The 24,518-nt window shown below is 48.5% G+C and overlaps 7 protein-coding genes across 7 annotated transcripts; 5 read left to right on the forward strand and 2 right to left on the reverse strand.

Annotated features, from left to right (window-relative positions):
- Nucleotides 1–1,521: 1,521 nt before the first annotated feature.
- On the reverse strand, nt 1,522–7,752 carry TERG_02787 (uncharacterized protein; the record flags this gene model as incomplete). The annotated part of the gene is made up of 10 exons (XM_003235684.2): nt 1,522–1,842; nt 1,905–2,762; nt 2,818–2,843; nt 2,907–3,003; nt 3,058–5,210; nt 5,259–5,708; nt 5,759–6,434; nt 6,491–7,004; nt 7,070–7,578; nt 7,633–7,752. The coding sequence occupies 10 exons, from the start codon at nt 7,750–7,752 to the stop codon at nt 1,522–1,524; spliced, it is 5,724 nt and encodes a 1,907-aa protein (XP_003235732.2).
- A 1,848-nt stretch (nt 7,753–9,600) lies between these two features.
- On the forward strand, nt 9,601–13,396 carry TERG_02788 (uncharacterized protein; the record flags this gene model as incomplete). Its single annotated transcript, XM_003235685.1, has 2 exons — nt 9,601–10,098; nt 10,163–13,396. 2 exons carry the CDS (start codon nt 9,601–9,603, stop codon nt 13,394–13,396), a joined length of 3,732 nt encoding a protein of 1,243 aa, XP_003235733.1.
- Nucleotides 13,397–14,065: 669 nt separating this feature from the next.
- TERG_02789 (uncharacterized protein) lies at nt 14,066–16,306 on the forward strand (the record flags this gene model as incomplete). Its single annotated transcript, XM_003235686.1, has 3 exons — nt 14,066–14,101; nt 14,153–14,416; nt 14,489–16,306. The coding sequence occupies 3 exons, from the start codon at nt 14,066–14,068 to the stop codon at nt 16,304–16,306; spliced, it is 2,118 nt and encodes a 705-aa protein (XP_003235734.1).
- A 2,366-nt stretch (nt 16,307–18,672) lies between these two features.
- Nucleotides 18,673–19,834, forward strand: TERG_02791 (uncharacterized protein; the record flags this gene model as incomplete). The annotated part of the gene is made up of 2 exons (XM_003235688.2): nt 18,673–19,191; nt 19,268–19,834. 2 exons carry the CDS (start codon nt 18,673–18,675, stop codon nt 19,610–19,612), a joined length of 864 nt encoding a protein of 287 aa, XP_003235736.1. The 3' UTR covers nt 19,613–19,834.
- Nucleotides 19,835–20,070: 236 nt separating this feature from the next.
- On the forward strand, nt 20,071–21,031 carry TERG_02792 (uncharacterized protein; the record flags this gene model as incomplete). The annotated part of the gene is made up of 3 exons (XM_003235689.1): nt 20,071–20,199; nt 20,255–20,476; nt 20,531–21,031. 3 exons carry the CDS (start codon nt 20,071–20,073, stop codon nt 21,029–21,031), a joined length of 852 nt encoding a protein of 283 aa, XP_003235737.1.
- Nucleotides 21,032–21,715: 684 nt separating this feature from the next.
- On the forward strand, nt 21,716–23,575 carry TERG_02793 (uncharacterized protein; the record flags this gene model as incomplete). The annotated part of the gene is made up of 2 exons (XM_003235690.1): nt 21,716–21,789; nt 21,853–23,575. The coding sequence occupies 2 exons, from the start codon at nt 21,716–21,718 to the stop codon at nt 23,573–23,575; spliced, it is 1,797 nt and encodes a 598-aa protein (XP_003235738.1).
- A 153-nt stretch (nt 23,576–23,728) lies between these two features.
- TERG_02794 (uncharacterized protein) lies at nt 23,729–24,394 on the reverse strand (the record flags this gene model as incomplete). The annotated part of the gene is made up of 1 exon (XM_003235691.1): nt 23,729–24,394. One exon carries the CDS (start codon nt 24,392–24,394, stop codon nt 23,729–23,731), a length of 666 nt encoding a protein of 221 aa, XP_003235739.1.
- Nucleotides 24,395–24,518: the final 124 nt, after the last annotated feature.

The following is a 24,518-nucleotide window of genomic DNA, read 5'->3' on the forward strand; positions in this document are numbered from 1 at the left end:
ACGTCATGCTGTTTGCTGGTGGGGGGTTGCGGCACTGGTAAATGGCCAGCCGTACTCCTTCGATTAGCTCATTCTCATAAACCAGTCGGAGTGAGGCAGATCGAGCATTCTGGAGAGCCGCCTCGTTTTCGCTTGCCATGCCAACCTCGTCTACCATGCCCAGCTCAAGAACAGATGCAGGCATCCCCAGCTGGCGCCGGTATTGTGTGAAACCGGTAAGGAACCCGTTAGCAGCCGCATAGTTGGCCTGTCCCACGTTTCCGCAGACGCCAGACACGGAACCGAACAGCACGAAAAATTCTATGTTCTTCTCGTTCTGCAGCGCTTCATGCAAGTTCCAGGTTCCTTGAACTTTGGTCTCGAGACATGTCGTCCAGTCTTCATAGCTCATCTTACTAAAAGTGCCGTCCTAACTCAAGTTAGCAGGCTAGAACAATAAACCAAGCAATGAGACATACCTTTAAAACAGTGGACAGCTGGAAGACTCCAGCCAGAGGCTTGGGGCACTGAGCAATCGCAGATCTCACGTCTGCTATATTGACGACATTTCCTGCTACACAGACCGCATGGCAGCCCTGATCTTCCAACTCTCGTATGAAGGCTCGGTCCTTATCCGTTTGCCCTGCGGTTCGTGACAAATATACCAAGTGACGAGCTCCTTGCTCAACCATCCAAGCGGATATAGAACGTCCCAAGCCTCCTAGCCCGCCTACCAAAAGGTAAGAGACATCTGGTGAAAACTCTACCGGGGCTTTCACACCTGCCAGTGGGATGGCCGAAAGGTCTTGAGGAAGCCGGATCACAATTTTACCCATATGGGTTCCTTGCTGCATGTAACGGAATGCCTCGGAGACATCTGCTGCATCGTAGACCTTGATGGGCCGTATGGGCTTCAGGCCTTGGCCATGCCACCGCTGCAACTTTCCCCTTATCCTGTTCCACTGGTTAGTTGTAATAGCCCACAGATGTCCACAAGCAGGCCTTAAGCTTTCTTTTACTTACTGCCTCAAGATGCCATGATCCGCGTTTATCCAATGACCTAGGTCAAATCCTATGAATGAGCGGTTTTCTATCATTGGTGCCATATCCAGGCGTCCATTGCTTAAAAAGTCTCGTTTCCCCAGTTCAATCATCTTGCCAAATGGTGCAACACACTGCCACGAAGTGTGTAGCAGTTTTCCAGAGAGAGAGTTCAAAACCACATCAACGCCCCTGCCCCCTGTCTCCCTCATGATACCTGACAAGAAATCTGCATTTCTAGAATTGAATATGCGATGGCGTGGGATGCCAAATTCATTAACGAGGTATTCGACCTTCTCTTCGTTGCCGACAGTGGCAAATATCTGGAATACGATATAGTTGGTTATAAGGTTCGCACACCGCAGCCAGCAGTCTGTCATTTAGAACGGGACATATTCACATACCTGTGCACCTATCGTCTTACAGACTTGAATTGCAGCCAGGCCAACTCCTCCACAGGCTGAATGTATAAGTACCGACTACATGTCGATTTTTAGTTAGCTATTCAATGACAATATGGAGTGTTCCCTTGCTGCTTACCTCGCCCTCCCTGACCCGAGAAATGGTTTCTAAACACAGGATAGACGTAAGGTATACGCAAGACACTGTTGCAGCGTCTTCCAATGTCATCGTATCTAGAAGCAAATAGGCCGTATGCGCTGGCCGCACAACCCTCGTGCGGAAGGAACCAGTATTCAATACAAACACTCTGTCCCCAGGTTTAAAGTCGACAACTCCAGACGCCACCCGACGAACGATACCGCTGCCTTCTATGCCAAACTCGTCAGGGTCCCCAAACAGGCCGGTCGCTACCATGATATCCTACAATTACAGTCAGCAAGCTGTGCTAAAACCAACAACGCCTGGGGATGATATTAATGTACCCTGAAGTTTAACCCAATGTAATGCATATCAATCTCGATTTCATCCCCCGTTAACTCTGTAGCATCATCAAAGGGTTGCCAGTAGAGTGAATCTACTGATCCTATAGACTTGATTGCAAGTTTCCTTGGTGTTTCCCCCAAGGACTCGATTGGCATCTGACTGTGAGGTGACACCCAATGGCACCGGCCATTATATATGCTCCCATTATGAAATGCGAACTCATATTCAGGGTCAAGAGCAGAGGACGCGCGAGACCGTTCGATCTTATCGAGTACCCTGCTCAATCCATTTGTTGTGGCACTGTTAAACACGTCGGTCTCAAAAGTTGAAATGTCAAGACCCATTTCATTCCTCAGCGTCCTGGCCAGCCCAAAAATGATGCCGAAATTGGGGTCACTACACTCAAGCTGGTTCATTCTTGTCACCCATATCATCCTGGACTTCCCTATTTTAGTTAGGTATGAATGAAGGTCAATATATTTCTCTTCGGGTAGATTATGGAGATAAGGGCTCTCCAGATCCAGAACTGAGATAATACACTGGTCGGTGGGAGGAGGTTGATCCAGTCTGCCCCAATGCACTCGATACCCCGTTTTTTCAAGGCTATCTGCAATTTCTTTGGCCCAGGGACAAGGAGTGTCTCCCGTCAGGAGCGTAACGTCAGTCTTAGGAGAGGCAGAGGGCTTTACGCTTGACAATATTGAAAAGGATGTTTGACGGGGAGCGTCGAAATCAAAGCTAATTGCGTCTACTCCAGAGAACCCAGCCGTCTGGAGTTGTTGCTCCCACTGCTTGGGAGACAGGCATGGCTGTTCAGGTTTATCATCATCACTCGACCGCCATTCGGGAAGAAGCCCCTATTTGCCTGTTAGCTATCTACTCATTAACAGCCAAAACGTACCTGTTACATACCAGAATAAAGCGGGTAGATAATACTCCTAAATATAGCCCATGAGCCAAGATTCACAGAATTGTGTGTGGTCTATCGGATATACACGTACCTGGTTGCAATTCGTGGAATAGAAGTCGGCCATTAGGAGTAAGCAACTTGTGTATATTCTTGAGAGCCACTTGAACTTGGGCCGTAGAGTAAAGAACCTTAATAGTAAAAATTAGCCGGTTTCCTATCGACGTTGAGAAAAAGATACCAACGTTGGAAGCGATAATAAGATCGAAACTATGAAGCTCGAAGTTCTGCTCTGCAGGGTCTTTAGTTATGTCTAGAACTTTGAGTTCAATCCCATCAGGGAACAGTGCTTTGGCCGCCTGCACAACATTTTCTGATGCGTCTGTGAACGTATAATGCGAGAACATCCGGGAACCTTCAGATGATTGCAAATATTTCAACACAACTTGAGTCGCACAGCCTGTCCCTCCACCGATTTCCAGTATCCGCAAGGATGGGTTGGAATGGGCAAGCAGGGTTAAAAATTGACTCCAATCGCAGTGTGATTGAACAAAGCTCCGGTATCTTTCTAGGCAATCTATAGTCTGTTTAGATAAGTTCTGGCCTTGGAAGAACTTATCACAGTTCTCATATATGTGTTGCATGCATTCAGATGGAATAGAGCGATCTCCTTTCTTGGCAGCATATCTAGATGACAGTGCTTTAATGCGGTGTTTGCGGCATTCGGAAGTCATTTGAATCAATTCATGGGCTTCAAGAGGTAGAAAGTCGGGAAGTTGGCGAAGATTTGAGGATTTGGCAATTACCCAGCCCCTCCAACCATTTAGAGGAGATTCTATTGAGTCGATACTGACGAGTTTATCCTCAGCCTCCAAGATATAGAGAATGCTTAGCTGCTCTATATCGCTGGCCATCACACGATATATTTCCTGAGCTGATGGGCTGGGAAGCAGGGCTTGAGAAGGTATCAAATCGATATCCGGAGCCCACCTGATCTGAGAACATAGGGACGCATCAGAGGTTCCAAACTTATTGAGCCCTTCCACTGGGAAACCAACGCAATCTTCGAAAGAAAGAACAAGTTTGTCGTGTTCTATCATTGTGGCTTGTCCAACCCAAGCTCCCTTTTTGTTATAAGTGTACGCTGTTTCAACGCTGAGTTGAGATGAGCTTCCTCGCACATAAATCTTTCCCAGGGATGCGGGAACTAGGATATGTAAAAGACGAGGGAGGCCCTTGGCCACGGCTATTGGGAACAATTGGAGAGCATGGTCCATAGTGGCTGGATGAAGGGCATACCGGCTAACAATCTTCTCCTTAAACTCAAGAACGTTTGCAGAAGCTCTGTTTTGTGTCGGATGGACAGTTATATCCTGGAAGCGCCTGAAATGGGGTCCGTAGTTAAACCCAGCCCTCTCTACCATTTTGTAGCACAAAGCGGTGTCGATGGGTCGGCTATGCGTCCGAATTTCATATTCTTTAGGAGGGTTTTCCGGGCCAGCCCTCACCTCTCCCTGGCAGTGTTTCGTCCAGCCGCTCCCATCATGCGACATAATTGTAAATGAATACCATTCAGAGTCAACCAGATCAGTGACTTTAACAGGTTTAAGGGCAGTGATTATTTCTGCTTCTCGTTCCCGCTTCAACAGAAGAGGTGATTTGATGAGAAGGTTCCTTATGGAATAATCATTCGCTTCGGGGTCCGGGAAGAGTTGACGAATTGCTTCTCCGACCATTGAAATATAGCCCGTAGCCGGGAATATAATGTTTCCTTGGAGGGTATGATCCATGAGCCACGGTACATCATCCAACCGTAATACGTTCCTCCATAATGGCTCAATGTCTGACGCCTCGACTGCCCGGCTGCCGAGGAGTTCATGGTGAGGGCAGGCGCGGAATCGCCATTCATCTGTTAGGCGGCTAGAATACCAGTACTTATGGTCGTGGTTCCATGGATACGGCGGAACGTTACCCAGCGTATTGCCTTTCCCGTTCACGGACTCCAGATCAACAAAAACTCCACAAATGTGTGTAGACCCAGCTGCGGACAGAAGTTGGGTCCGAGAATCAGTGTCACTTCTATCAAGTGTAGGAACATATACAGGAGGATGCTTGAGACCAGCAATTTGGAAAATTTGGCGAAGAGGACCTGCAAGAGCGCTATGAGGCCCAATTTCAAGGAAAGCGGTTCGCTGTGCCCCTTGGAGGACGCTTTGGACGGCACCAGAGAATAGCACTGGCGATTCGAGGTTGCTACGCCAATATGCAGCGTTAAGGTCCTGAGATTGGGTAATGGTTTTGGAAGTAACAGTAGAAAAAAGAGGAAGCATCTTCTCTTGATGCCTGATGAATGGCGAGATTGACAATTCATATCGTGCCCCAATTGCTTGCATATGGTCTAGGATAGTTAGCAGGTATATAGCTTCATACAGAGGAGAAGTCTTACGAGAATGATAAGCAACCGACACGCGAAGCTCCCTGCAAAATGCATCTGGTAAATCTCTCTTGATTGACCCCACTGCTTTCTTAAGGGCTGCGGCATCTCCTGATAGTGTCACACTAAGAGGACTATTTTCGCAGGCGATAACAACTCCGTCTTCCAAATATGGAGTGACTTGATCTCTTCCTAGGCCAACAGCTGCCATGGCACCCTTTGTTGCCAGTTCTTTTGTAATTTTACCTCGATAGTATGCTATAATTATAGCCAATTTGGAAGTTATAGCACCAGAAGCATAAGCAGCTGTAATCTCTCCACTAGAATGCCCAACAACAGATGATGGCCTGATACCCCATCCGTATAATATATTCACAAGTGCAATTTGGAGAGCAGTGCAAAGAGGCTGGGAGAACTCTGCCTCATGGACCCTGCTATCATCACCAGTTTTAACAAGCTCCTCTAAAAACCCGTTAGTAGATGAAAACCCAATTTATATTTGGTTGTTTTACCTTCTATCGACCAGCTGGGACCGTCTGGTAAGTCCTGGAGGACCTTATCTAGAGTCTGTATGTCTTTTCTGGCACTCGGGAAAGAGTTTAGCAAATCTTTTCCCATACCTGGCCATTGGGCACCTTGACCTGTGAAGACAAAGGCCAGACCAGAAGACTTAGCCTGGCCAGTGTGGAAATCAACGGAGTTAATAGGTTGGTCCAGTTGTGCTATGATAAAGGCACGGTGCGGTAAATGCTCTCGGCGTACTCCTAGGGTGTAAGCCAAGTCACGCAGCTGTGACACGTCTTCATTCAGATAATCAGTGACTATCTTAACTCGCTCTTTTAGCTGATCAGAATTCTTTGCGGATACAGTGAGGAGGCAAGGGCCACCGCATTGTATAGGGTTCGGCTTTTTAGTGGTGCCACAAAACGAAGCAGCAGACTCCAAAATAGTATGAGCATTAGCACCGCCGACCCCAAAGCTGTTGACACTGATTCTTTTGCTGCGGTGCTCTGGCCAGGGTGAAGAATCCACCGGCACTTGAAGTTTGCCCCCTTGGAATGGAATCCTTGGGTTTGGTGATTCAAAAAACACGTTCGGTGGTATTCTATCATTTTCAAGGGCCATTACCCCCTTGATAACACTTGAAATTCCTGATGCACCTTCCCCATGTCCAATATTTGGTTTTATCTGTGAACTCTCAGTATTATAATGCAACCCAAGACTCAAAAAGGGGCTCGACTCACCCCACCTATTATAACTCCTTTTCCTTCAAAGACTTTAGCAACGACAGATACTTCCACGGTGTCTCCAGCCACTGTGCCAGTTCCATGGCATTCGAAAAACCCAGTTTGGCTGATATCGTCAATCCCGGCCCTTTCATAAGCTCTTCGAATAAGGGCCTCTTGAGATTCAAAACCGGGAGTGGTGATAGTGGGCGTTTTCCCGTCAAAATTGACTGAAGTTGCGCGTATTATACCTCGAATTGGGTCGTTATTTCGGATGGCTTCATCTAGAGTCTTGATGTAGAGAGCGTTAATTGCTTCAGCCCGACCGTAGCCATCAGCTTTCTCATCAAAGGTCTTGCATTTTCCAGTTGGGGACATGACGGTATTATCGGACATTGTAGTTGTCATAGTAGGTGCGAAGATTAAACTTGTGCCCGCAACCATAGCTGAGCAACATTCTCCAGAATAAAGAGCCTGGCAGGCTTCATGTAAGCCAACTAAAGATGCTGAGCAACCGGTTTGAATTGTCATACTACAAACAGTATTAGTTCTCGGCGGAAAAAAACAGAGTATGTATCATTAAGGCCGGTTACCGACCTTGGTCCCCGAAAATCATACTGCCATGATAGCCTATTAGAAAGAGCAAACTGGCCGGTACCAAGAATATGGTAGCGATTGGTGTATTGAGGGTCTTTGCTAGCAAGGTCCAACCAATCTTCACCATAGACTCCGACATAGCAGCCGATATTTTTCCCTTTCCAGTCGGTTTCACCTGCGCTTTCTAAACATTCCCAAAAGACCTCCATGAGTTTGCGCTGCTGCGGATCCATCTGCCCAGCCTCATCGCTATTGATGCCAAAGAATGATGCATCAAAGCAGGCCGGATCTTCGTCAAGGAAATAACCATGACGAGTTTTGACCGTGTGGGTTTTATTCTCACTGTAGAAAGCATCGATATTATACCTGTTACCAGGCACCTCACAAACTCCATTTTTCTTTTCAAGTAAAAATCTCCAAAGTTCATCAGGAGATTTAACCCCTCCAGGGGCTCGCACTGCCATTCCTACTATGGCGATTGGGGGGCAGCCTTCTTTTTTTGGGGTCTTCTACAAGATTATGACATTGAGCTTGAATTCATCCAACAGAACATGTTTACATACCATTTGCCACTCACTGCCTGATGTTATGCTCTGGCCTTCTTCTGACTCATTTGTATTGTGATTCAAGGCCACAGGTCGTGGTGGGGGATCGATTGCGGAACCTTCATTTTGAATCGCCATCTTGTCACAGTTGCAACGATGAAACACGCTTTGGAGTCGGGAAAAAATTGGTCAAAGATACGGAGTATGGAGCAGCGCAACGGATAAAAGTAGATATATAAAAGCTAGCTCTTTCTCCATCAAAAGGGATGTAAGGAATATTGGTCCGCTTTGAAACGCAGAGGCCCTCGGGTTGGTCAATGCCATAACGCATTGTAAACTTAAGGTGGGCTTCATCTATTGGCTCCTGTAATTTGGCGCTTGGGTGATCTGGTGTTTGCATGCAGCATCGGGAGAAAGTGAAGGAAGTCCGGGAAAGCCATGCCTAGAGCGGCGAATCATAGCAAGTGTCTAAATAATGGGGTTGCCGTATTTGAATTTTCTGGACAAATAGTTCAACTATTTCTGTAGATTGGTTGATGGCGTTGCATCCTAATAATATCTAATGGAGAAGCCTGGAGCCAGTCTATCCACAGAAAATTGCCATTGGCGTTTTTGTGGCAGGATAGGGCAATAATTGGACAGCAGCTTGGGTGAATTTTGATTCCGGCTGGGAGATCGAAAGTTTGATATCGTAGTTATTGTTGCTGAATGTGATGGCTTGTTATTCCGTGAGCTCACCAGAATGCCACTTTGCTTGTGCCTTTGTTACCCTGTATAGGCGGCATAGAATGATGAAATCACCGCATACAAAGAGGCGAATATCTGTAGTTTGAGACGAACTTCATGGCAGCTGCACCGTGTATGCGTCAAGGAGTAACTGGTGAGGTTGAATATACCTCATAACCGCGTTGAGTTTAGGTGGCTTGGATAAGCTCGTTAACTCCGTAGTCAACAAGCTATTCAACCAGTTAGCCCTGCATTATTGAGAAACAAATAATACTGAGAACAAGAAGCAAGTGCTCCGTAAAGGAAAGGGATTATAACAAGCAAAACAGTGACATCTAACCAGTATCGCGAAGCCCCCTGTCCTTTGTTGAATCCGTCACCCACTCAGTCGCTGGCTCACCAGGCCATATTGTCCAAGAAGGTCACCATCCTTCAGAGAAGTACGAATGATTGGCTATCGAACAACTAAAGCCAGGAGCAATAGTTTATGGGTCGATTATTGTTCCGGTCGCCATACATCCGGGTATAAGTTTGTTAAAGCTCAAGATCCAAGTTATGCCAGTGCACCACAGGTTAAGAGACCATCTAAAATAAGAGACTAAACTCTCCTCGACCCGCAACTAGTTAATTGGCGTTGAGAAATTTTTGGGCTGCAGTTCAAGTAAGTAATAGTAATGATTAATCATTGAGTCAGGATATCCGCAAATTAGCACGCCAAGGCTAAAAATTGCTTCTTCAGTGAAGACTAGCGTTCTGAGGCTGTTCTGTTTCGACATAGCAGACTATGGATAAACAGGCTGCAGAAAAGCTGCACGCCATAAGTTGTGCTTCATACGCTGTGTGTGTGTGTCGGGACAATATATACGTGTCTGTTTATTTGAAGGTCGTCAAATTTGAGCTGCGGAAAGGAGAAGAAGCTTCAAGGTCGCATAAGCTTAAAGTTGGATGATACTATTAGTTAAAGCAGCGGCAGGTGTTCTTGAAAGAGCGAGAGGTCTGACCGGATTGGTCTTATCACCACGTGAGGATAAGATCATCAAACCTTAATTGATAACTAGTGGTGGAAAAAAAAAAAAAATTGCTAAAAAAAATCGGCTTGACAGCAGCAAGCTCCTGCGACACCACCACGGCCAATTCCAAGGCGCCTTATCAATATCCTAATCCTCAGGCAGGTCAATTGAACCTTGTACAAAGCTTTATTGCGCCTCTCTATGAAATCTTAACTTTCTCCTTGTATCTACATCTCACGACGACATCGATATGGGGGGTAAAAGCGATGCTGAATGGTCTGTTGAATATGACACTCTCAGGCGCGAGCGGTTGTTTAGGCACCCTCCAAAGGATAGAACCGCCTATCCTGCGCTAGCAGCTGCCATTCGCCCTCACATAGACTCGTTTAATGCCCTGTTTGAGGATACCAAGGTGTTGGAGGCAGCTCTGAAGGATATTGGAATAAAATCATTCATTGACGGGAGCTCAGGAACCCCAGAAGAAAAGGCCTCTCGACGAGAGGATGGAAGAAGGGCGCCAAAAAGAAACAAACTTAGCGTGCGGATAACCGAGTTGTTTTTAGAGAAAGCAGTTCTCCCTGCTTCAAACAAATACAGCACACGCAACCGAGAAATTTACCCTGCCGAGTGTCGTGAAAGACACGCGACTTACCGAGGAAAATTGAGGGCCAGATTAGAATATAGGATAAATAATGGAGAGTGGAAGGAATCGGTTCGGGAGTTAGGCCAAGTTCCCATCATGATACGAGTATGATTGGCCGTACAATACTGACTACACACAACCCACTGGAATCTCGCTGACCTGGTTTTAGTCTAATCGATGCCACTTAGAGAAGGCTACCCCGTCTCAGCTGGTCGATCACAAAGAAGAGTCGGAAGAGCTGGGCGGCTACTTTATCGTCAATGGAAACGAGAAACTTATCCGGATGTTGATTGTCGGTAAAAGAAACTTTCCAACGGGAATCATCCGAAACTCATTCCAGAAGCGTGGTTCGGCGTATACAAAGTTTGGTGTACAGCTGCGTTCGGTCAGGCCAGATCAGACTTCGCAGACGAATGTTCTCCACTACCTCAATGATGGGAATGTCACATTTCGCTTTTCCTGGAGGAAAAACGAATACCTCGTGCCTGTCATGATGATTCTGAAAGCCCTAATTGAGACCAATGACCGTGAAATATTTGAGCGGTTGGTCGGCAGAGAAGGTTCCTTGGGTATTGAAAACACATTTATCACTGACCGTGTGGAGCTTCTCTTACGAACATACAAGGCATACGGCGCTCATTCTCGGTCACGGTGCAGGGCCTATTTGGGCTCCAAGTTTAGATTCGTCCTTGGAATGCCAGAGGATACCCCTGAAGAGGACGTTGGTACTGAATTCTTAAGAAAGATCGTCTTGCCGCACCTGGGTAACCAGAATGTCACGGAGACTCAGGACAATGACAAGTTCAACATGATTCTGTTCATGATACGGAAACTCTATAACCTGGTCGCGGGAGATTGTGCGCCGGACAATCCTGATGCTGTATCTAACCAGGAGGTCCTCCTTGGTGGCTATTTGTATGGCATGCTTCTGAAAGAGCGACTAGAGGAGTGGTTAAAATCCGTTGGCCCCATGGTGCGGGATTGGAGAATGAGAAATCAAGACGCCAAGTTCACAGATCCCAAATTCGAAAGGGAATTCCTTACAAAGATTATCGGGAGAACAAATGAAAACATCGGTGGTGCTATGGAGTATTTCCTGTCCACTGGGAACTTGGTGAGTCCTACTGGACTCGATCTTCAGCAGCCTTCGGGTTACACGGTAATGGCAGAAAAGATCAACTTCTATCGATTCATCAGTCATTTTCGAATGATTCACAGAGGAAGCTTCTTCGCGCAGTTGAAAACTACTACGGTTCGAAAATTATTACCGGAGAGTTGGGGATTCCTTTGCCCCGTCCACACTCCTGATGGAAGTCCCTGTGGTCTACTGAACCACTTGGCACATAAATGTTTAATATCGACATCAAACCTGGATGTTTCTGGTATACCTGGAGTTCTTGCTGAGCTTGGAGTGACATCTGAATCGTCATGTTCCATCGAGGAGAGTATCCCTGTCCAGCTAGATGGAAAGATTCTAGGATACTGCACGCCCAAACAGTCTCGTACTATTGCTGATACCCTTCGATATTGGAAAGTCCAGGGCCACAAGAAAATTCCAGTAGAACTTGAAATTGGTTATGTTCCCAGTTCGAATGGCGGTCAATATCCGGGCGTTTACATGTTCTCAGAAGCCGCTCGTATGTACCGACCAGTCAAGTATCTTCCCCTAGATAAATTAGACTATGTCGGGTCGTTTGAGCAGCCTTATATGGAAATTGCCTGTGTTGCTTCTGATATCAGGAACGGTGTTTCTACCCACATCGAGTTTGACCCTACTCACATTCTCTCTATTCTCGCCAACATGACCCCATTCTCTGACTTCAACCAATCTCCACGTAACATGTATCAGTGTCAGATGGGTAAACAAGCAATGGGAACACCTGGAACTGCCATCGATTACAGGACAGACAACAAGCTCTATCGACTGCAGACTGGCCAGACGCCGGTCGTCAGGCCGCCTCTGTATAACGCCTATGGACTGGATAATTTTCCCAACGGCATGAATGCAGTAGTTGCTGTTATTTCATACACAGGCTATGACATGGACGACGCCATGATAATTAACAAATCTTCCCATGAGCGCGGGTTTGGCTATGGAACCATTTATAAGACGAAGATTTACGCTTTGGATGATAAAGAATCACGAGGACGTGGGAAGTCCAAGAGAGCAATCACCAAGCTATTCGGGTTTGCACCTGGCGGGTTGGTCAAGGCGGAGTGGAAAGCTCAGCTCGATGAAGACGGACTTCCACACATTGGAGCCAAGGTGAGCGAAGGCAGCCTGGTGGGCGCTTGGCACACTGTCCAATATGATCCAGCAACAGACACATACATCAATGTTGACAAGCAAACGCACTTCCTGAAATACAAAGACGGAGAAGAAGGATTCATTGATAGCGTCAGAGTACTTGGATCAGAGACCGGAAACGAAGTGTGCCAGGCTGTCAGCATCAAGTACAGAGTACCCCGTCGGCCAGTGATTGGTGACAAATTCTCATCTCGTCACGGTCAAAAAGGTGTCTTATCCCAACTCTGGCCAGCGACTGACATGCCTTTCTCCGAGTCTGGAATCCAACCTGATGTCATCATTAACCCACACGCTTTCCCGTCTCGAATGACGATAGGTATGTTTGTCGAGTCGCTCGCAGGTAAAGCTGGCTCACTACATGGCCTTCCCCAGGACTCAACTCCCTTCCAGTTTTCTGAAGAAGCGACGGCGGGAGACTTCTTCGGCAAACAACTTCAGAAAGCAGGTTATAACTTTCACGGAAACGAGCCCATGTACTCTGGCATCACGGGCCGAGAGTTTGCGGCCGACATCTATATTGGCGTCGTCTACTACCAGCGTCTGCGACACATGGTTAACGATAAGTTTCAAGTGCGTACAACTGGTCCTGTCAACGCTCTGACCGGCCAGCCCGTCAAAGGTCGTGCTAAAGGTGGTGGTATCCGTGTCGGAGAGATGGAACGTGACGCATTGTTAGCCCACGGTGCAGCATTCTTACTCCAGGATCGACTGATGAACTGTTCCGATTCTCAGCGTGCATGGATATGCCGAACCTGCGGCTCGTTCATCTCAACACAAGTAGCTGTTTCCCAGCTCTTATCGCCACATAAGAACCCGGCAATGGATGCCGTCGTCCAATCCACCGCCAGCGCCATAGCCAAACCTCTTAGTGGAGTGAGTGCCCTCGGTGGTCTGGCTGGTATTGTACGATGTAGACGATGCGCCCGAGAGGCGGTCTTTGATGATCCCCGGGCAGAGGTGTGGGAGGATGGTTCTGGTAAGAGATATGTTGGCGGCAGTGATACAACTGTGGTTGCAGTTCCTGGAGTGCTCAAATATCTCGACGTGGAACTTGCTGCTATGGGCATCAAAATGAGGTTCCAAGTCGATAATTAGTAGCATTATCTTTTCCTTTCTAAGATTTTTTTGTTTATACTACTTGGTTGTGCATGACAGCAATATACGGCTGATATGTTCTTATCGATTCAATTCATATGCTCGTGAGAGATTTAAAGGCAACAGCTATGCTTATGAGTGGGTTACCAGTTAACTTCGAGTCGGTGTAGAGTAAGAAATTAGCCTTGTGACACGGCTTGGGATGCTAGACACAGCTATTCGCCAAGTATAGCCTCTAATTAGCCGTTTTACTTAAGGTGATCCTAGGATGTACGATGCAATGTTGAGAAGACCCCTGAACAAAAATTGTGTCGTAGCAATCTATCTCTAAATTAGTTTAGTAGACACCTATTCATATGCAAATACAGGACCATTTTCGTGTCCTTTAATAATAAAACCCGGCATAGTGAGTTAGAATATATTTTCGAATGTACATCTCTGGCTTCTTCCATTCTATTGATCCTCTCTATCAGTCTCTTCCCTCTTAACTCACTGTACTTTTTTGATAGTTATCACGTGACTTAGCCAAAAAAAAGAAATCTTCGACCTCAAGCAAAAAGACAGCGAAGAAACACGAACAAACGCGACTCTACAGCCAGCTTGACAGGAGACAACGGAAACGGTATCGAGCCAGTTATACAGATGAGCAGACAACATCCAGCAGCCAGGATGCAGGATCCGGCGGGAGGAGTGCCTCCTCAGCTTGTATGTGAGTTCTGCCGCCAAAATTAGAGGAGATGGCTAACTGGCCTATAGCTACCACACTTGCACCTGGTGTCTTCCTATAGGTATCCAGCTTCAGCTGCGTTCACGCATGAGACGGCGGTGGAATACCTACTAGCGGCGCCTAAGGTTGTCAGAGAACTTCAACCAATGCATTGGACTTACCTCGATGGCCCGCCGGACAACACGGTGATGCTGACATGGCAGCCTCTGAACCACCTGGGGACCAATTTCGCGAGTGACGGCTATGTCTGGGCTGACGTCGAACAGGCCTACACGGTTGAGGTTCGCGGCTATGTATGGACAATGATGATCCCAATGGTTGCTCGTTGATTTCGCGTTGTGTTGCTGATTCCTTTTTGCCCGCAGATTCTTGAGATATATATGCACAGGACAGGATACCACCCGCCAAACGAGACCATGGCCACTCACTCACGCCGAAGATTCCGAATAACTGGCTTAAAGACTCCCAACCCAAATCTACCACCATGCGATCCGTCTCTATGGATTGTGTTTTATAGCAAAGCACCCTCCATCGACCAACTTCCAACTTCTCGCATTCCCGTTTCCCCCCAGACACAGAACATACTTGGACAGCATCGCTACATTCAGAGTCAAGGCCAGCTGGCCAGGAAGGAATTTATGCTGCATGACAGGAATAACTGGCCCACCATCAACTTACCGCCTCATGGACAGCAGCAACCACCTTACCCCCAGCCCTACGCTGCGCAAATGATAGCCCGCCAGCAGGTTCCGCACGCACCCATGCAGCAGCAACAGGTCGTTGGATATCCTCCTGGTGTCGTCCCGCCCAAGGCCCAACGCACTCAGCGATTACCTACCGCCGCGGCCCCTGCCGTCCCAGACTTCTCTTTGGATGACGAGGAGGTGTCGACGGGAGACATTCTCGATGCACTTACGCCCAGAGATATCAGTCGCATGCGTTACAAGAATCACCACGAATGGATGGAAGAGGTTTTGGCTTCACCGTATCGAATGGACCAGATACTCCCTGTCGACCTTGGACTCGGCCGCAAGGGTGAATTAGAGAGCTTGACTAAGCGCTATTTCTACACTCCTGGCGCGCTGGCATCCCAGCGAAAAGAAGGTGACGGGCCACCACCAGCGACTGGCAAGATGGACCCTGGGAAGGCAGAAGAATTTGCCAACTCTGTTGCTAAACGACTCGCAGAGATGAATGCTGAGATGGAGAGCATGAGAAAGAAACATGCTCGCAAACTGGAAAAGACGAAGAAGCTTTCAGCCTTGAGAGAAGCAGAGTTAAACCTACGAGATGCAGTCATTGATCCGTCAGACACTGGGGATGAAATCTGGAGGGTTGAGGGACGACTGCGCCTTGAGCAAGAGGAAGGCATGTCACCAGTTGACTACAGCGATAAATCCCTGAAGAAGAAGGTAGACGATATTGTCAACGGACTACAAGCCAGCTGGGGGAGGACTGTTGTTCCGGTCACAGATATCAAGTGTGTGGAGAAAGGAGGCCTACAGGAGCGGGTGCAACCTCCACCACCGCCTCCTCAGCCCGCCATATCAGATGCCAACATGATTAACACATTGCATTATTCGCAGTACGACGGAGCGACAGACGGCGGCGCTGAAGCGGCGCCCGGAGCCTCTGCTCCTGCACAGGGGGTACCTACATCCGCGCCCTCGCAGCCGATAGTATCATCAGTGGCACCTCCACAACCCGTCATCACGGCTCCGCAAACTAGCGAAGACGTTGTCATGGGTGGTGTTGAGCCTTCAACGCAATCACACGCAACACCGGGACAGCCAGCAGCAGCTGAGGGGGATGGAGACTGGGTGATGGTAAATAAAGATGGCCAGGCGTCCTCGGCGTCACCCTCCAAGGACCTCGGTTCTACCGTGAATGAAAGCACACAGCAGCCTACCTCCACTGCTGGAGCACCTAGCACAACTACTGCGGGGGGAACAACTGCTACTGTGCCCGCCGCAGAGGCCACTGTGCCAGGAACCACGCCTGGGGCCACAGGAGAGTTTGAAGATGAGAACATCAATACTGCCGGAGAAGCACTGGCTGACTACCACGGAGATGTAGGCGGTCTTGATATGGGCGGCATAGACGACTCTGCCTTTGGAGACGCCTTCCATGCCACTGAAGGGAACATCGGGGAGCATCATCATGAGACAGATGAGATAGCGTAGACGGTCAGGTCAGCTGAATGACTACTTCAATACAGGGAGGCTGCTGGGTTGTGGAAGCTGGACTCTGGAAAATTGTTTGGAAGCATGCACTTGATTTTTCTGTTCCGCTGCTATTTTCCACACCTATTTCATTGTTTGTATTTTATTGGAACGGTAAATGTTGTTATGTTTGTATGAAATCGGCGATTTGGCGATTTTGTGGTGAGATAATTTGGTATCTATCATTTTGGCAGATTTGGTCAGAAGCCGCACGGAAATACGGGGATCTGGCTCGCCGAGGTCGACGATGAAACTACCAGCATTGTCTAGAATATGCTCGAAAGCTCCTCTGTAGTCCAATATTATTTCTTCATGCAAGGCGTGCCAGAGTTGAGCCTCAAGTCGCCGCCATCTATCGGCCTTATTCCCAGGAGAACAACGCGGGAGTGGTTGGATGCCTAGCAACCTTCAAGCGACCTTGACTTTGTTCATGCAGGGGATCCACGAGACAGCGAGTTGACTGGATGCGATCAACTGGTTTGCATCTCCTTGCACTGCCTCTCAGGTCTCCTTGAAGCATTTTTGTGGCTGACATGCCAGTGGAAAAGAAAACATGACTCGTGATGTCATCACAGCGGACAGTCTATCGACCCAGTTAACGATTTATTTCATGCAGAGGCGCTGCAGCAGAAACTGAATAACTGATACACCGCATTTTGGGCTCTTGATGAGGCTATTTCCGTATAAATTACCCTTGTCGACCGCTTAGCGACCGCTATGCTGCCTGGAGACGGACTAGCTATGGGTAGGCAGGACGAGAAATATATACTGCGCAGCAGAAATGTAGTCGAAGATGGAGGGCAGATATTTATGTAGAGGTGGTGACCCTGTATCTTCTGATATAAATAACTCCTCATGATCTGTGGTCTATTTCCTCCTTGTTCGCTCAAGTCATCATTATCCTCCCAGTGAACAGGTCACGGCACCAGGCATCTAGATCTGAATATTTATATAAAAATTAAGTAGCAGCACGCCCGTTGAAGACGGTTAACCGCCTCCCCGTCCCGCTTCAATAGAAGATAGTCGAGGCCATATATATACGAACGCTATATCAAGGTACATCCCTATACCTAGTCGTCTTAGCACTCATTTCTCACACCGGGGAACTGCAGAACCATACAGTTATCTTATATACAAAAGCCGAGCTACATCATATCCAGCCAACTTTTGCCAACGGCGTAAAGGCAGCGCATCTTTAAGTCAAGAAAGACGCTGGCAAGAACAAGCCCGTCAAGATGTGTCATTGCGTTATCGTCTGCAAATGTCTGCCCCGGTTTACGCTGATAGAGCCACGCCGTGGAATTCAGAAGAAACCATGCCGTCTCCAACGAAGAACCAGTTATCTCATACCCGACTATCCTCCTCCTCGGCTGAACATAGGCAACTTTGACGACCGTCCGTACTGCGAGGGTGGGCCGGCCTTCTCCATCTACAGCCACTATAGGATGGAGTATCAGCGGGTACGCATTACCCAGAGGACACGCCGCTATGACCTGCCTCGTCCAGTGAGCAGGAGATACCATGAACCCCGATTCAGGACGTGTAACCCGTCTAGATTCAGGGAAGTGCGGCCTGATGGGTATAATTTTGGGGACAATCAATGGTGATCAAACTGCATTTTCATTATGACTCTGGTGCATGTCGGAGAATGGAGAATGGAGTTGAGAGTGAACTGTGTATTGTTGTTGCTGGCTTATAATCTCTTTTTTCCCCCTTATCGGATATTGTGTGTTTGTTCTTCACCCTTGGTGGCGGTTTTTGATTCAAATTGCAATATACCCGTATTTTCAACACTCTTTTGGAAGTTGGTCGGTGATTTTGTATCAAACAGATTGTCGATTGTCTAGTCTTGATAGCCTTAATGCCCTGCCAACGTTTGATACTTGAGATATGTGTAAATAATCAATATCAGTTGTATGTAATATTGAAGTTCTTTTTTGATTCATCCTTTTGCGAGCATACCCATATAACTAACGGGCCAACCATATCCATCAACCAGCGACAACAATGAAAATGGAGGTCAAACTCACCGTCTACCATGGGACGGCACCGTCGTTGTCGTTCTACTAGTTGCCTTCAACATATCTGAAAAGACCGTCTAGAATGAGACATGACGTCATTACATAGGAGCATAAAATAAGGGAAGGAGACATTCAGAGGCGACTTTCGCCTGCTTCGCGAGGTTACAATGTTTACTCTGCTGATTCCTCTAGAGAGTTGAAGCAGTGTAAATAACCAGAAGACGATATTCAGATAATCAAGCAGAAGGGAAAGTACTTATCAAATCAAATATGTAAGTGATGTTGGGTCAAGGTTCGAAGCCAGCCATGTATGCTGACATGTATAGGAACCGCACTCGACATAGTGTAGGCTCTGAGCCATTGAGGCACCGCTTCAGTATAGCCTCGCTACGGGGAATCCAGCAGCCTGAGTTGAGCAAGGACCTGTTCAAGGTGATCAAGACCGAAGGCCATGCTGTCAACTCATACAAGAATGCAGGCCAGGACCGTGTGCTGGCGGCCACTCAGTTGTCGAACTGGGGTTTCAACACAGAAGACCCGGCAGTCTCTGATATATCAGACAAGCTGGGGATCATTTTGTCCGAAATCGGCGAGCAGGAAGACCTGTACTCATATAACCTGGAGGACGCAAGGTGTATCCTGAAACATATTAGGAACACAGAGGGTTCTGTCCAGCCTGCAAGGGATCACAAGGCGAAAATTATCGACGAAATCCACAAGCATAAGCTCCGTGATCCGGATGGTGCAAAAGTCACTGGCCTAGAGCAGGAGCTTGTCCGAGCTGAGGCTCGCGCTCTAGTTGCAGAAGCCCAGTTGACGAACATGGTATGTTCCTCATTCTTTTGCTTCAATTTGTACCTCTCATATTTCCTGACAAGGCAATATGCTAACACGATGGCAGACCCGCCAAAAATTCAAGGAGGCCTTTGACCTGCACTTGGCTGCCACCATCGAGCGGGCCGAGAAACAGGCCCAGCTTGCCCGTCACGGCCGACGTCTCCTTGCTCTCATCGACGATACCCCGGTCGTCCCTGGAGAAGGCAGGGAGAAGTTTGACCGCCTTGAAGACAGCCGTCAGATAATGGAAGATGCTGAGGCAGATCTCACGTCGTGGGAGCCTAACCTCGAACCGGTCCCCATGGCCTCCGAAGGGCTTATCCCCAAGAAGATTGAGGCTCATGCGAACGGAAACGGCGTCAATGGAAGCGGAGTCAATGGCAAGGCAGTGGAGGAGAGCGAGATCTAGGAGATCTTCTCCTGTTTTATGGGGTCAAAAAGGGCATAGCCATATAATGCTGGAGTCATCGCCCTGTCTTGGATTGGTGCTGTTGTTGACAACTAGTTAGTTAGTCGATGCTCATAATATATATAATTAGGATGTCCCCTACCTATTTTTCCAGCCGCATCGCCGTCTCTCCATCTCTCCATCGCTTCATTATCCCTCCTTGACTGCTTGTCTTCGTCTGCCTGTCATCGTTCGGCTTCAACTCCAACTTCAACCCTGATAACAAGTTATATTCACGTGACCCAGGCCGCAAAAGGAACGCGAAAGCTCAAAGGGAGAAACAAACAGCCAGCCAGACCAGCAAGAAACAGCTTCACCACCTTCGCAGCCTCGCAGCCGAGATATCTGGAACCCGTGGCAGCTTGTCCCAGCATTGATACTACCGATATATTCCAGCAGAGCCTGAAGAACACCGCAGAATGGACACCCTTGTTGCCCAGTACTCCCGGCAGTCGAGCTTCCAAGACGACTACGAGGCCGAGCAGCAGGACGTCCTAGAGAGAGCTCCTCCACTGTCTCTCAGATTCTCCCTCCCTCCTATTGACAGAGTAGGTGTCTGTAGGCAGCTGCTGTTTGTTGGGCCATAACTAACCGAGTGTGCAGCCCTCCGCTTTCCTAAGAGCTACAACAGATGATCATGCCAACCCAGACTGCCCTATTAAGATCGCCCATGGTACAACAACGCTCGCCTTCAGATTCCAGGGCGGTATAATTGTAGCTACAGACTCGAGAGCTACGGCGGGCAACTGGATAGCCAGTCAGACGGTCAAGAAGGTCATTGAAATCAACAGCTGCTTACTCGGGACCATGGCCGGTGGTGCTGCTGTATGTCTAGACCTCCGTATCTTGCTGATTGCACCATCTAATAAAGTTTTATAGGACTGCCAATACTGGCTCGCATACCTAGGCATGCAATGCCGTCTTCACGAGCTTCGACACAAACGTCGTATCTCCGTTGCCGCCGCCTCCAAGATCCTCGCCAATCTAGTCTATAACTACAAGGGAATGGGTCTCAGCATGGGGACCATGTGTGCCGGTGTTACGCCCGAGGAAGGCCCAGCATTATACTACATCGATTCTGACGGTACGCGGCTGCCAGGAAACTTGTTCTGTGTTGGATCCGGTCAGACATTTGCATATGGTGTGCTGGACGCGGAGTACCGATACGACTTGACGGAAGAAGAGGCCCTTGCTCTTGGATCTAGAAGTATCCTGGCTGCTACTCACAGAGATGCCTACTCTGGTGGATTTATCAATCTATACCATGTTAAGGAGGATGGATGGGTGAAGCACGGATTCAGCGATACCAACCCTATTTTCTGGAATACCAAGCTTGAGAAGGGCGAGTTCTCAAACGTCTCTGAGAATATTGTAAACTGAACCTTCAAATATCAAGCTGTTACTCCTTCTTTCTCTACAGTATTCGATGCCGGCATGCATGGTGTATCAGAGGACGACTGCCTGGGATAAATTTACGGTGATTAATATACTGTATCATTATCAAGTCATCTGTGAATGAAACGAATGCACAAGACCCGATTCTGGTATCATGAATTCTTTGTTGCGTATTACCACCATGGACTCATTCTCTTTCGTTTTCTTTTCCATATAGATCCACGGTATATCACTGGTTTCTTGTTGCGAGTTCCTTGATCGTCAACGATTGATCCGTGGTTTCGGAGAGGCTATAGTCCGGGGTTATTGATATATGGCAGCCTTTTTTTTCGCTGCAGCTATTATAACAGGCTCAACAGAATTGCTACCGACCTTCCCTTGGTCTTCAGAGCAAAATGAGGAAAACGAAACAAATATCAGACCTCCCTAAGTGCCTCCTATGTAAAGAGGCCTGAGCCTGCAAAAGTGCGGAAAAAGTGAAACTCCGCAGTAAATTTAGATCACTGGAGGGACCTATGTATGGATGGAACCTTGGAAATACTTGCAAGGCTCGTGTGTAAACAAGAATTATAGATTGAAGATAACTATTTCACTTGAGAGTAGGTATTCAGAATACTAGATATATACATATACTGGAGCTTGTGTGCCGTACTTTAAGCCGGCATCAAAATGGCGTCCGCAGCGCTGAAGACGGTTGACTCGCGGGAGACGCAGCATCTTCACGCCGTCGTGGACATGGGCAGGTAACTAGTCAACTAAAAAAAACCGATGGATCCCTTTATATGTGCGAGCTAACTCTTAAGCAGCAATGGTATTCGTTTCTCAATATCCGACCTGTCCCCTGTGACGCAGCGGATTATGCCAACGGTCTTCCAAGACCGCGCAGGCATCTCGCTCTATGACGCACAGTTTGGGGCTGAAGGCGGCGCCAGAAGGCCAATTCCAGACCAGGTCCGGGACCAGATAGTGTCACGGCTGCTGCGTTTCAAGGTGACCTGCGAGGACTTTGGGGTTCCAGAAAAGAACATCCAGGTGCTTGCTACAGAGGCTACCAGGACAGCACCTAACTCGGCGGACTTTCGAGCTGCCATTTACCGGGCGACGGGATGGGAGGTGACCATGCTCCCCAAGGAGGAAGAAGGCCGAATCGGAGGGCTGGGGATTGCATCTAGTCTATCCCGGGTCGAAGGCCTGGTCATGGATCTCGGCGGCGGCAGTGTGCAGCTGTCGTGGATGGTATCTACCCCGGACAGTGCTGAGATCCAGTCGTACCCTGGGGGATCAATCAGTTTCCCATACGGGGCAGCCGCGCTGACCAGGAGACTGGACGAGGCACAGAAGATAGGAGATGAAGCGGTACGACAGCTTAAGAATGAGATGCTGGGCTGTTTCCGAGGCGCCGTCTCTGCTCTCAAGCTACCTGCATGTCTACGGGAAAGAGTAGAGAGCGATGCCGCTGGTAGTGGTGGCCTTGATCTGTATCTCAGTGGAGGAGGATTTAGGGGCTGGGGGTATCTCCTGCTCAGCCAGTCCCCTGTCAGCCCTTATCCCATTCCGATTCTCAACGGGTTCGGTACTGACCGGTCACGGTTCCTCGACACCTCTGCAGCCATCGGTACCTTGTCTTCTGAGTCGACCATCTACGGCGTCTCGGCCCGCAGAGCCACGCAGGTGCCGGCCGTGGCATTTCTCATCAATGTCCTGGCAGAGACTATCCCATCGATACGCAAAATCCACTTCTGCCAGGGAGGTGTTCGTGAGGGCGTTCTCTTTGACAAACTGCAGCCAGAAGTTCGACAGCAACATCCATTGATTGCTGCTACAGCGCCCTTCAAGACTGGCTCTGCGTCCAACATTGCTTTATTGCTGCGGCAGGCCATACCCTACGCAGATTCAAAGGACGCAACGAATCTGTATGCGCCTCCCCTGGCAATAACTTCTCCGGGTTTCATTGAAGCCCTGGCAAATTCGATGTACATGCACTCGTCTGTTCCGAGAGCGTCATATGCAAGTACAGCTCTGCATTCTACGACAACCGGTATTCTTGCTTATGCACACGGTCTCTCTCATGCAGACAGGGCCATGCTTTGCCTTGCTCTCTTTGACAGGTGGGCAGGCGACGTTTCGCCCTCAGATGAGCTGTTTCTCCAGCGAATTCGGCCGATTCTTACCTTGCAAGAAGCCTGGTGGTGTCAGTACATTGGTCGAGTGGCCGGTCTGGTAGGTAGCATTTATCCTGCAGGAGTGATCAGAAGTGGTGAGGATCGGATCAGCTTTTCGGCCAGGCTATCTCATCGTCAGACCAAGAAGGGCTTAACAAAGCATCTATTGCATCTCGTTACTAAGATACCGGATCCAAAGCACCCTTCTTTTGATGGCGACTCTGTCACAGCTGGGCTGAAGAGGATCAAGCGGACGGGAAAGAAAGGTGAGCATCTACGTGGAGACGAATATGAGCAGACTGATCTACTGGACTCTGAAGACGAGGACTGGCGATTAAAAGTAGAGACCGAGCTGGACTGCATCTAGTCTACAGTTGGGGCGTCCTTGGCTGTATAGTTCCTGATACCTGTGAAACATTGCGAAATGATTCTCTGTTGAGTATCAAACTGTCTACCGAGCAAAAATAACATCACCATCCACCTCCGCTATACCTTTCCAACCCACGATACGTATCTGTGTCTACCGAGAACGTTCACCCATGCCACCTGCAGTGCGACCCGGTGGTGGGCCAGGTGGTGGGCCAAGGGAGTCTTCGGATCCATCGGACAGCGAATCATCATCGAATTCATCATCAGTGTCGTCCAACTCCAGCAATGGTTCCATAGTTGCACCTGAACGCCCCCAGGCCGGGGAACTATACGAAGGGGGGTCTCGCGGTGCTGCAGACGCAGATGAAGGTCCTGGAGCATCTGGCTGCGGTCCAAAGGTCTCAAGTCTTTTCCATTTGGCCATGCAAGTCGCACAGATGCCTCTGATATCATTGACGAGGATGCCACTGCTACCTCCGTTCTCTGAGATGTCTCGCTCAATGGCTGTCTCTACGGGATCCCCTTCATGGCCACACTCCCAGCGATCCTTGGACAGGTAGAATTCCTTCTTACGCCCGGGTACAGGGTTGGCGATCTCTGGGTTCTGCGCAAGGATGGTGTCGTAGTCTTCCCACTCTGCAGGCTGGGGGGTGATGGGTCTCAGGTCTGGGTTGGCCGCTATGGCAGCCTCAAGCTCTGCAATCACAGCAGCCCCATCGTCATCCGGGGCTCTAGATGCGGGCGCCTGATTGATATTGTTGTTATTAGTTCTATTAGTATCTGGCTCTGAGCTGGAATCACTGGAAACGAAGGACATATTGGCAGCACAAAGACCAAATCAGAGGCGCAGTAAGTTCCTGGGAGAGATACAAAGTATCTAGCAGTTCTGAACAGGGCCATGATAGTCTGTCTCTGAGAGCCGATGGCCATTTATAATGTAA

Source organism: Trichophyton rubrum (assembly GCF_000151425.1).
Source record: "Trichophyton rubrum CBS 118892 genomic scaffold supercont2.3, whole genome shotgun sequence".
NCBI classification, from domain to species: domain Eukaryota; kingdom Fungi; phylum Ascomycota; class Eurotiomycetes; order Onygenales; family Arthrodermataceae; genus Trichophyton; species Trichophyton rubrum.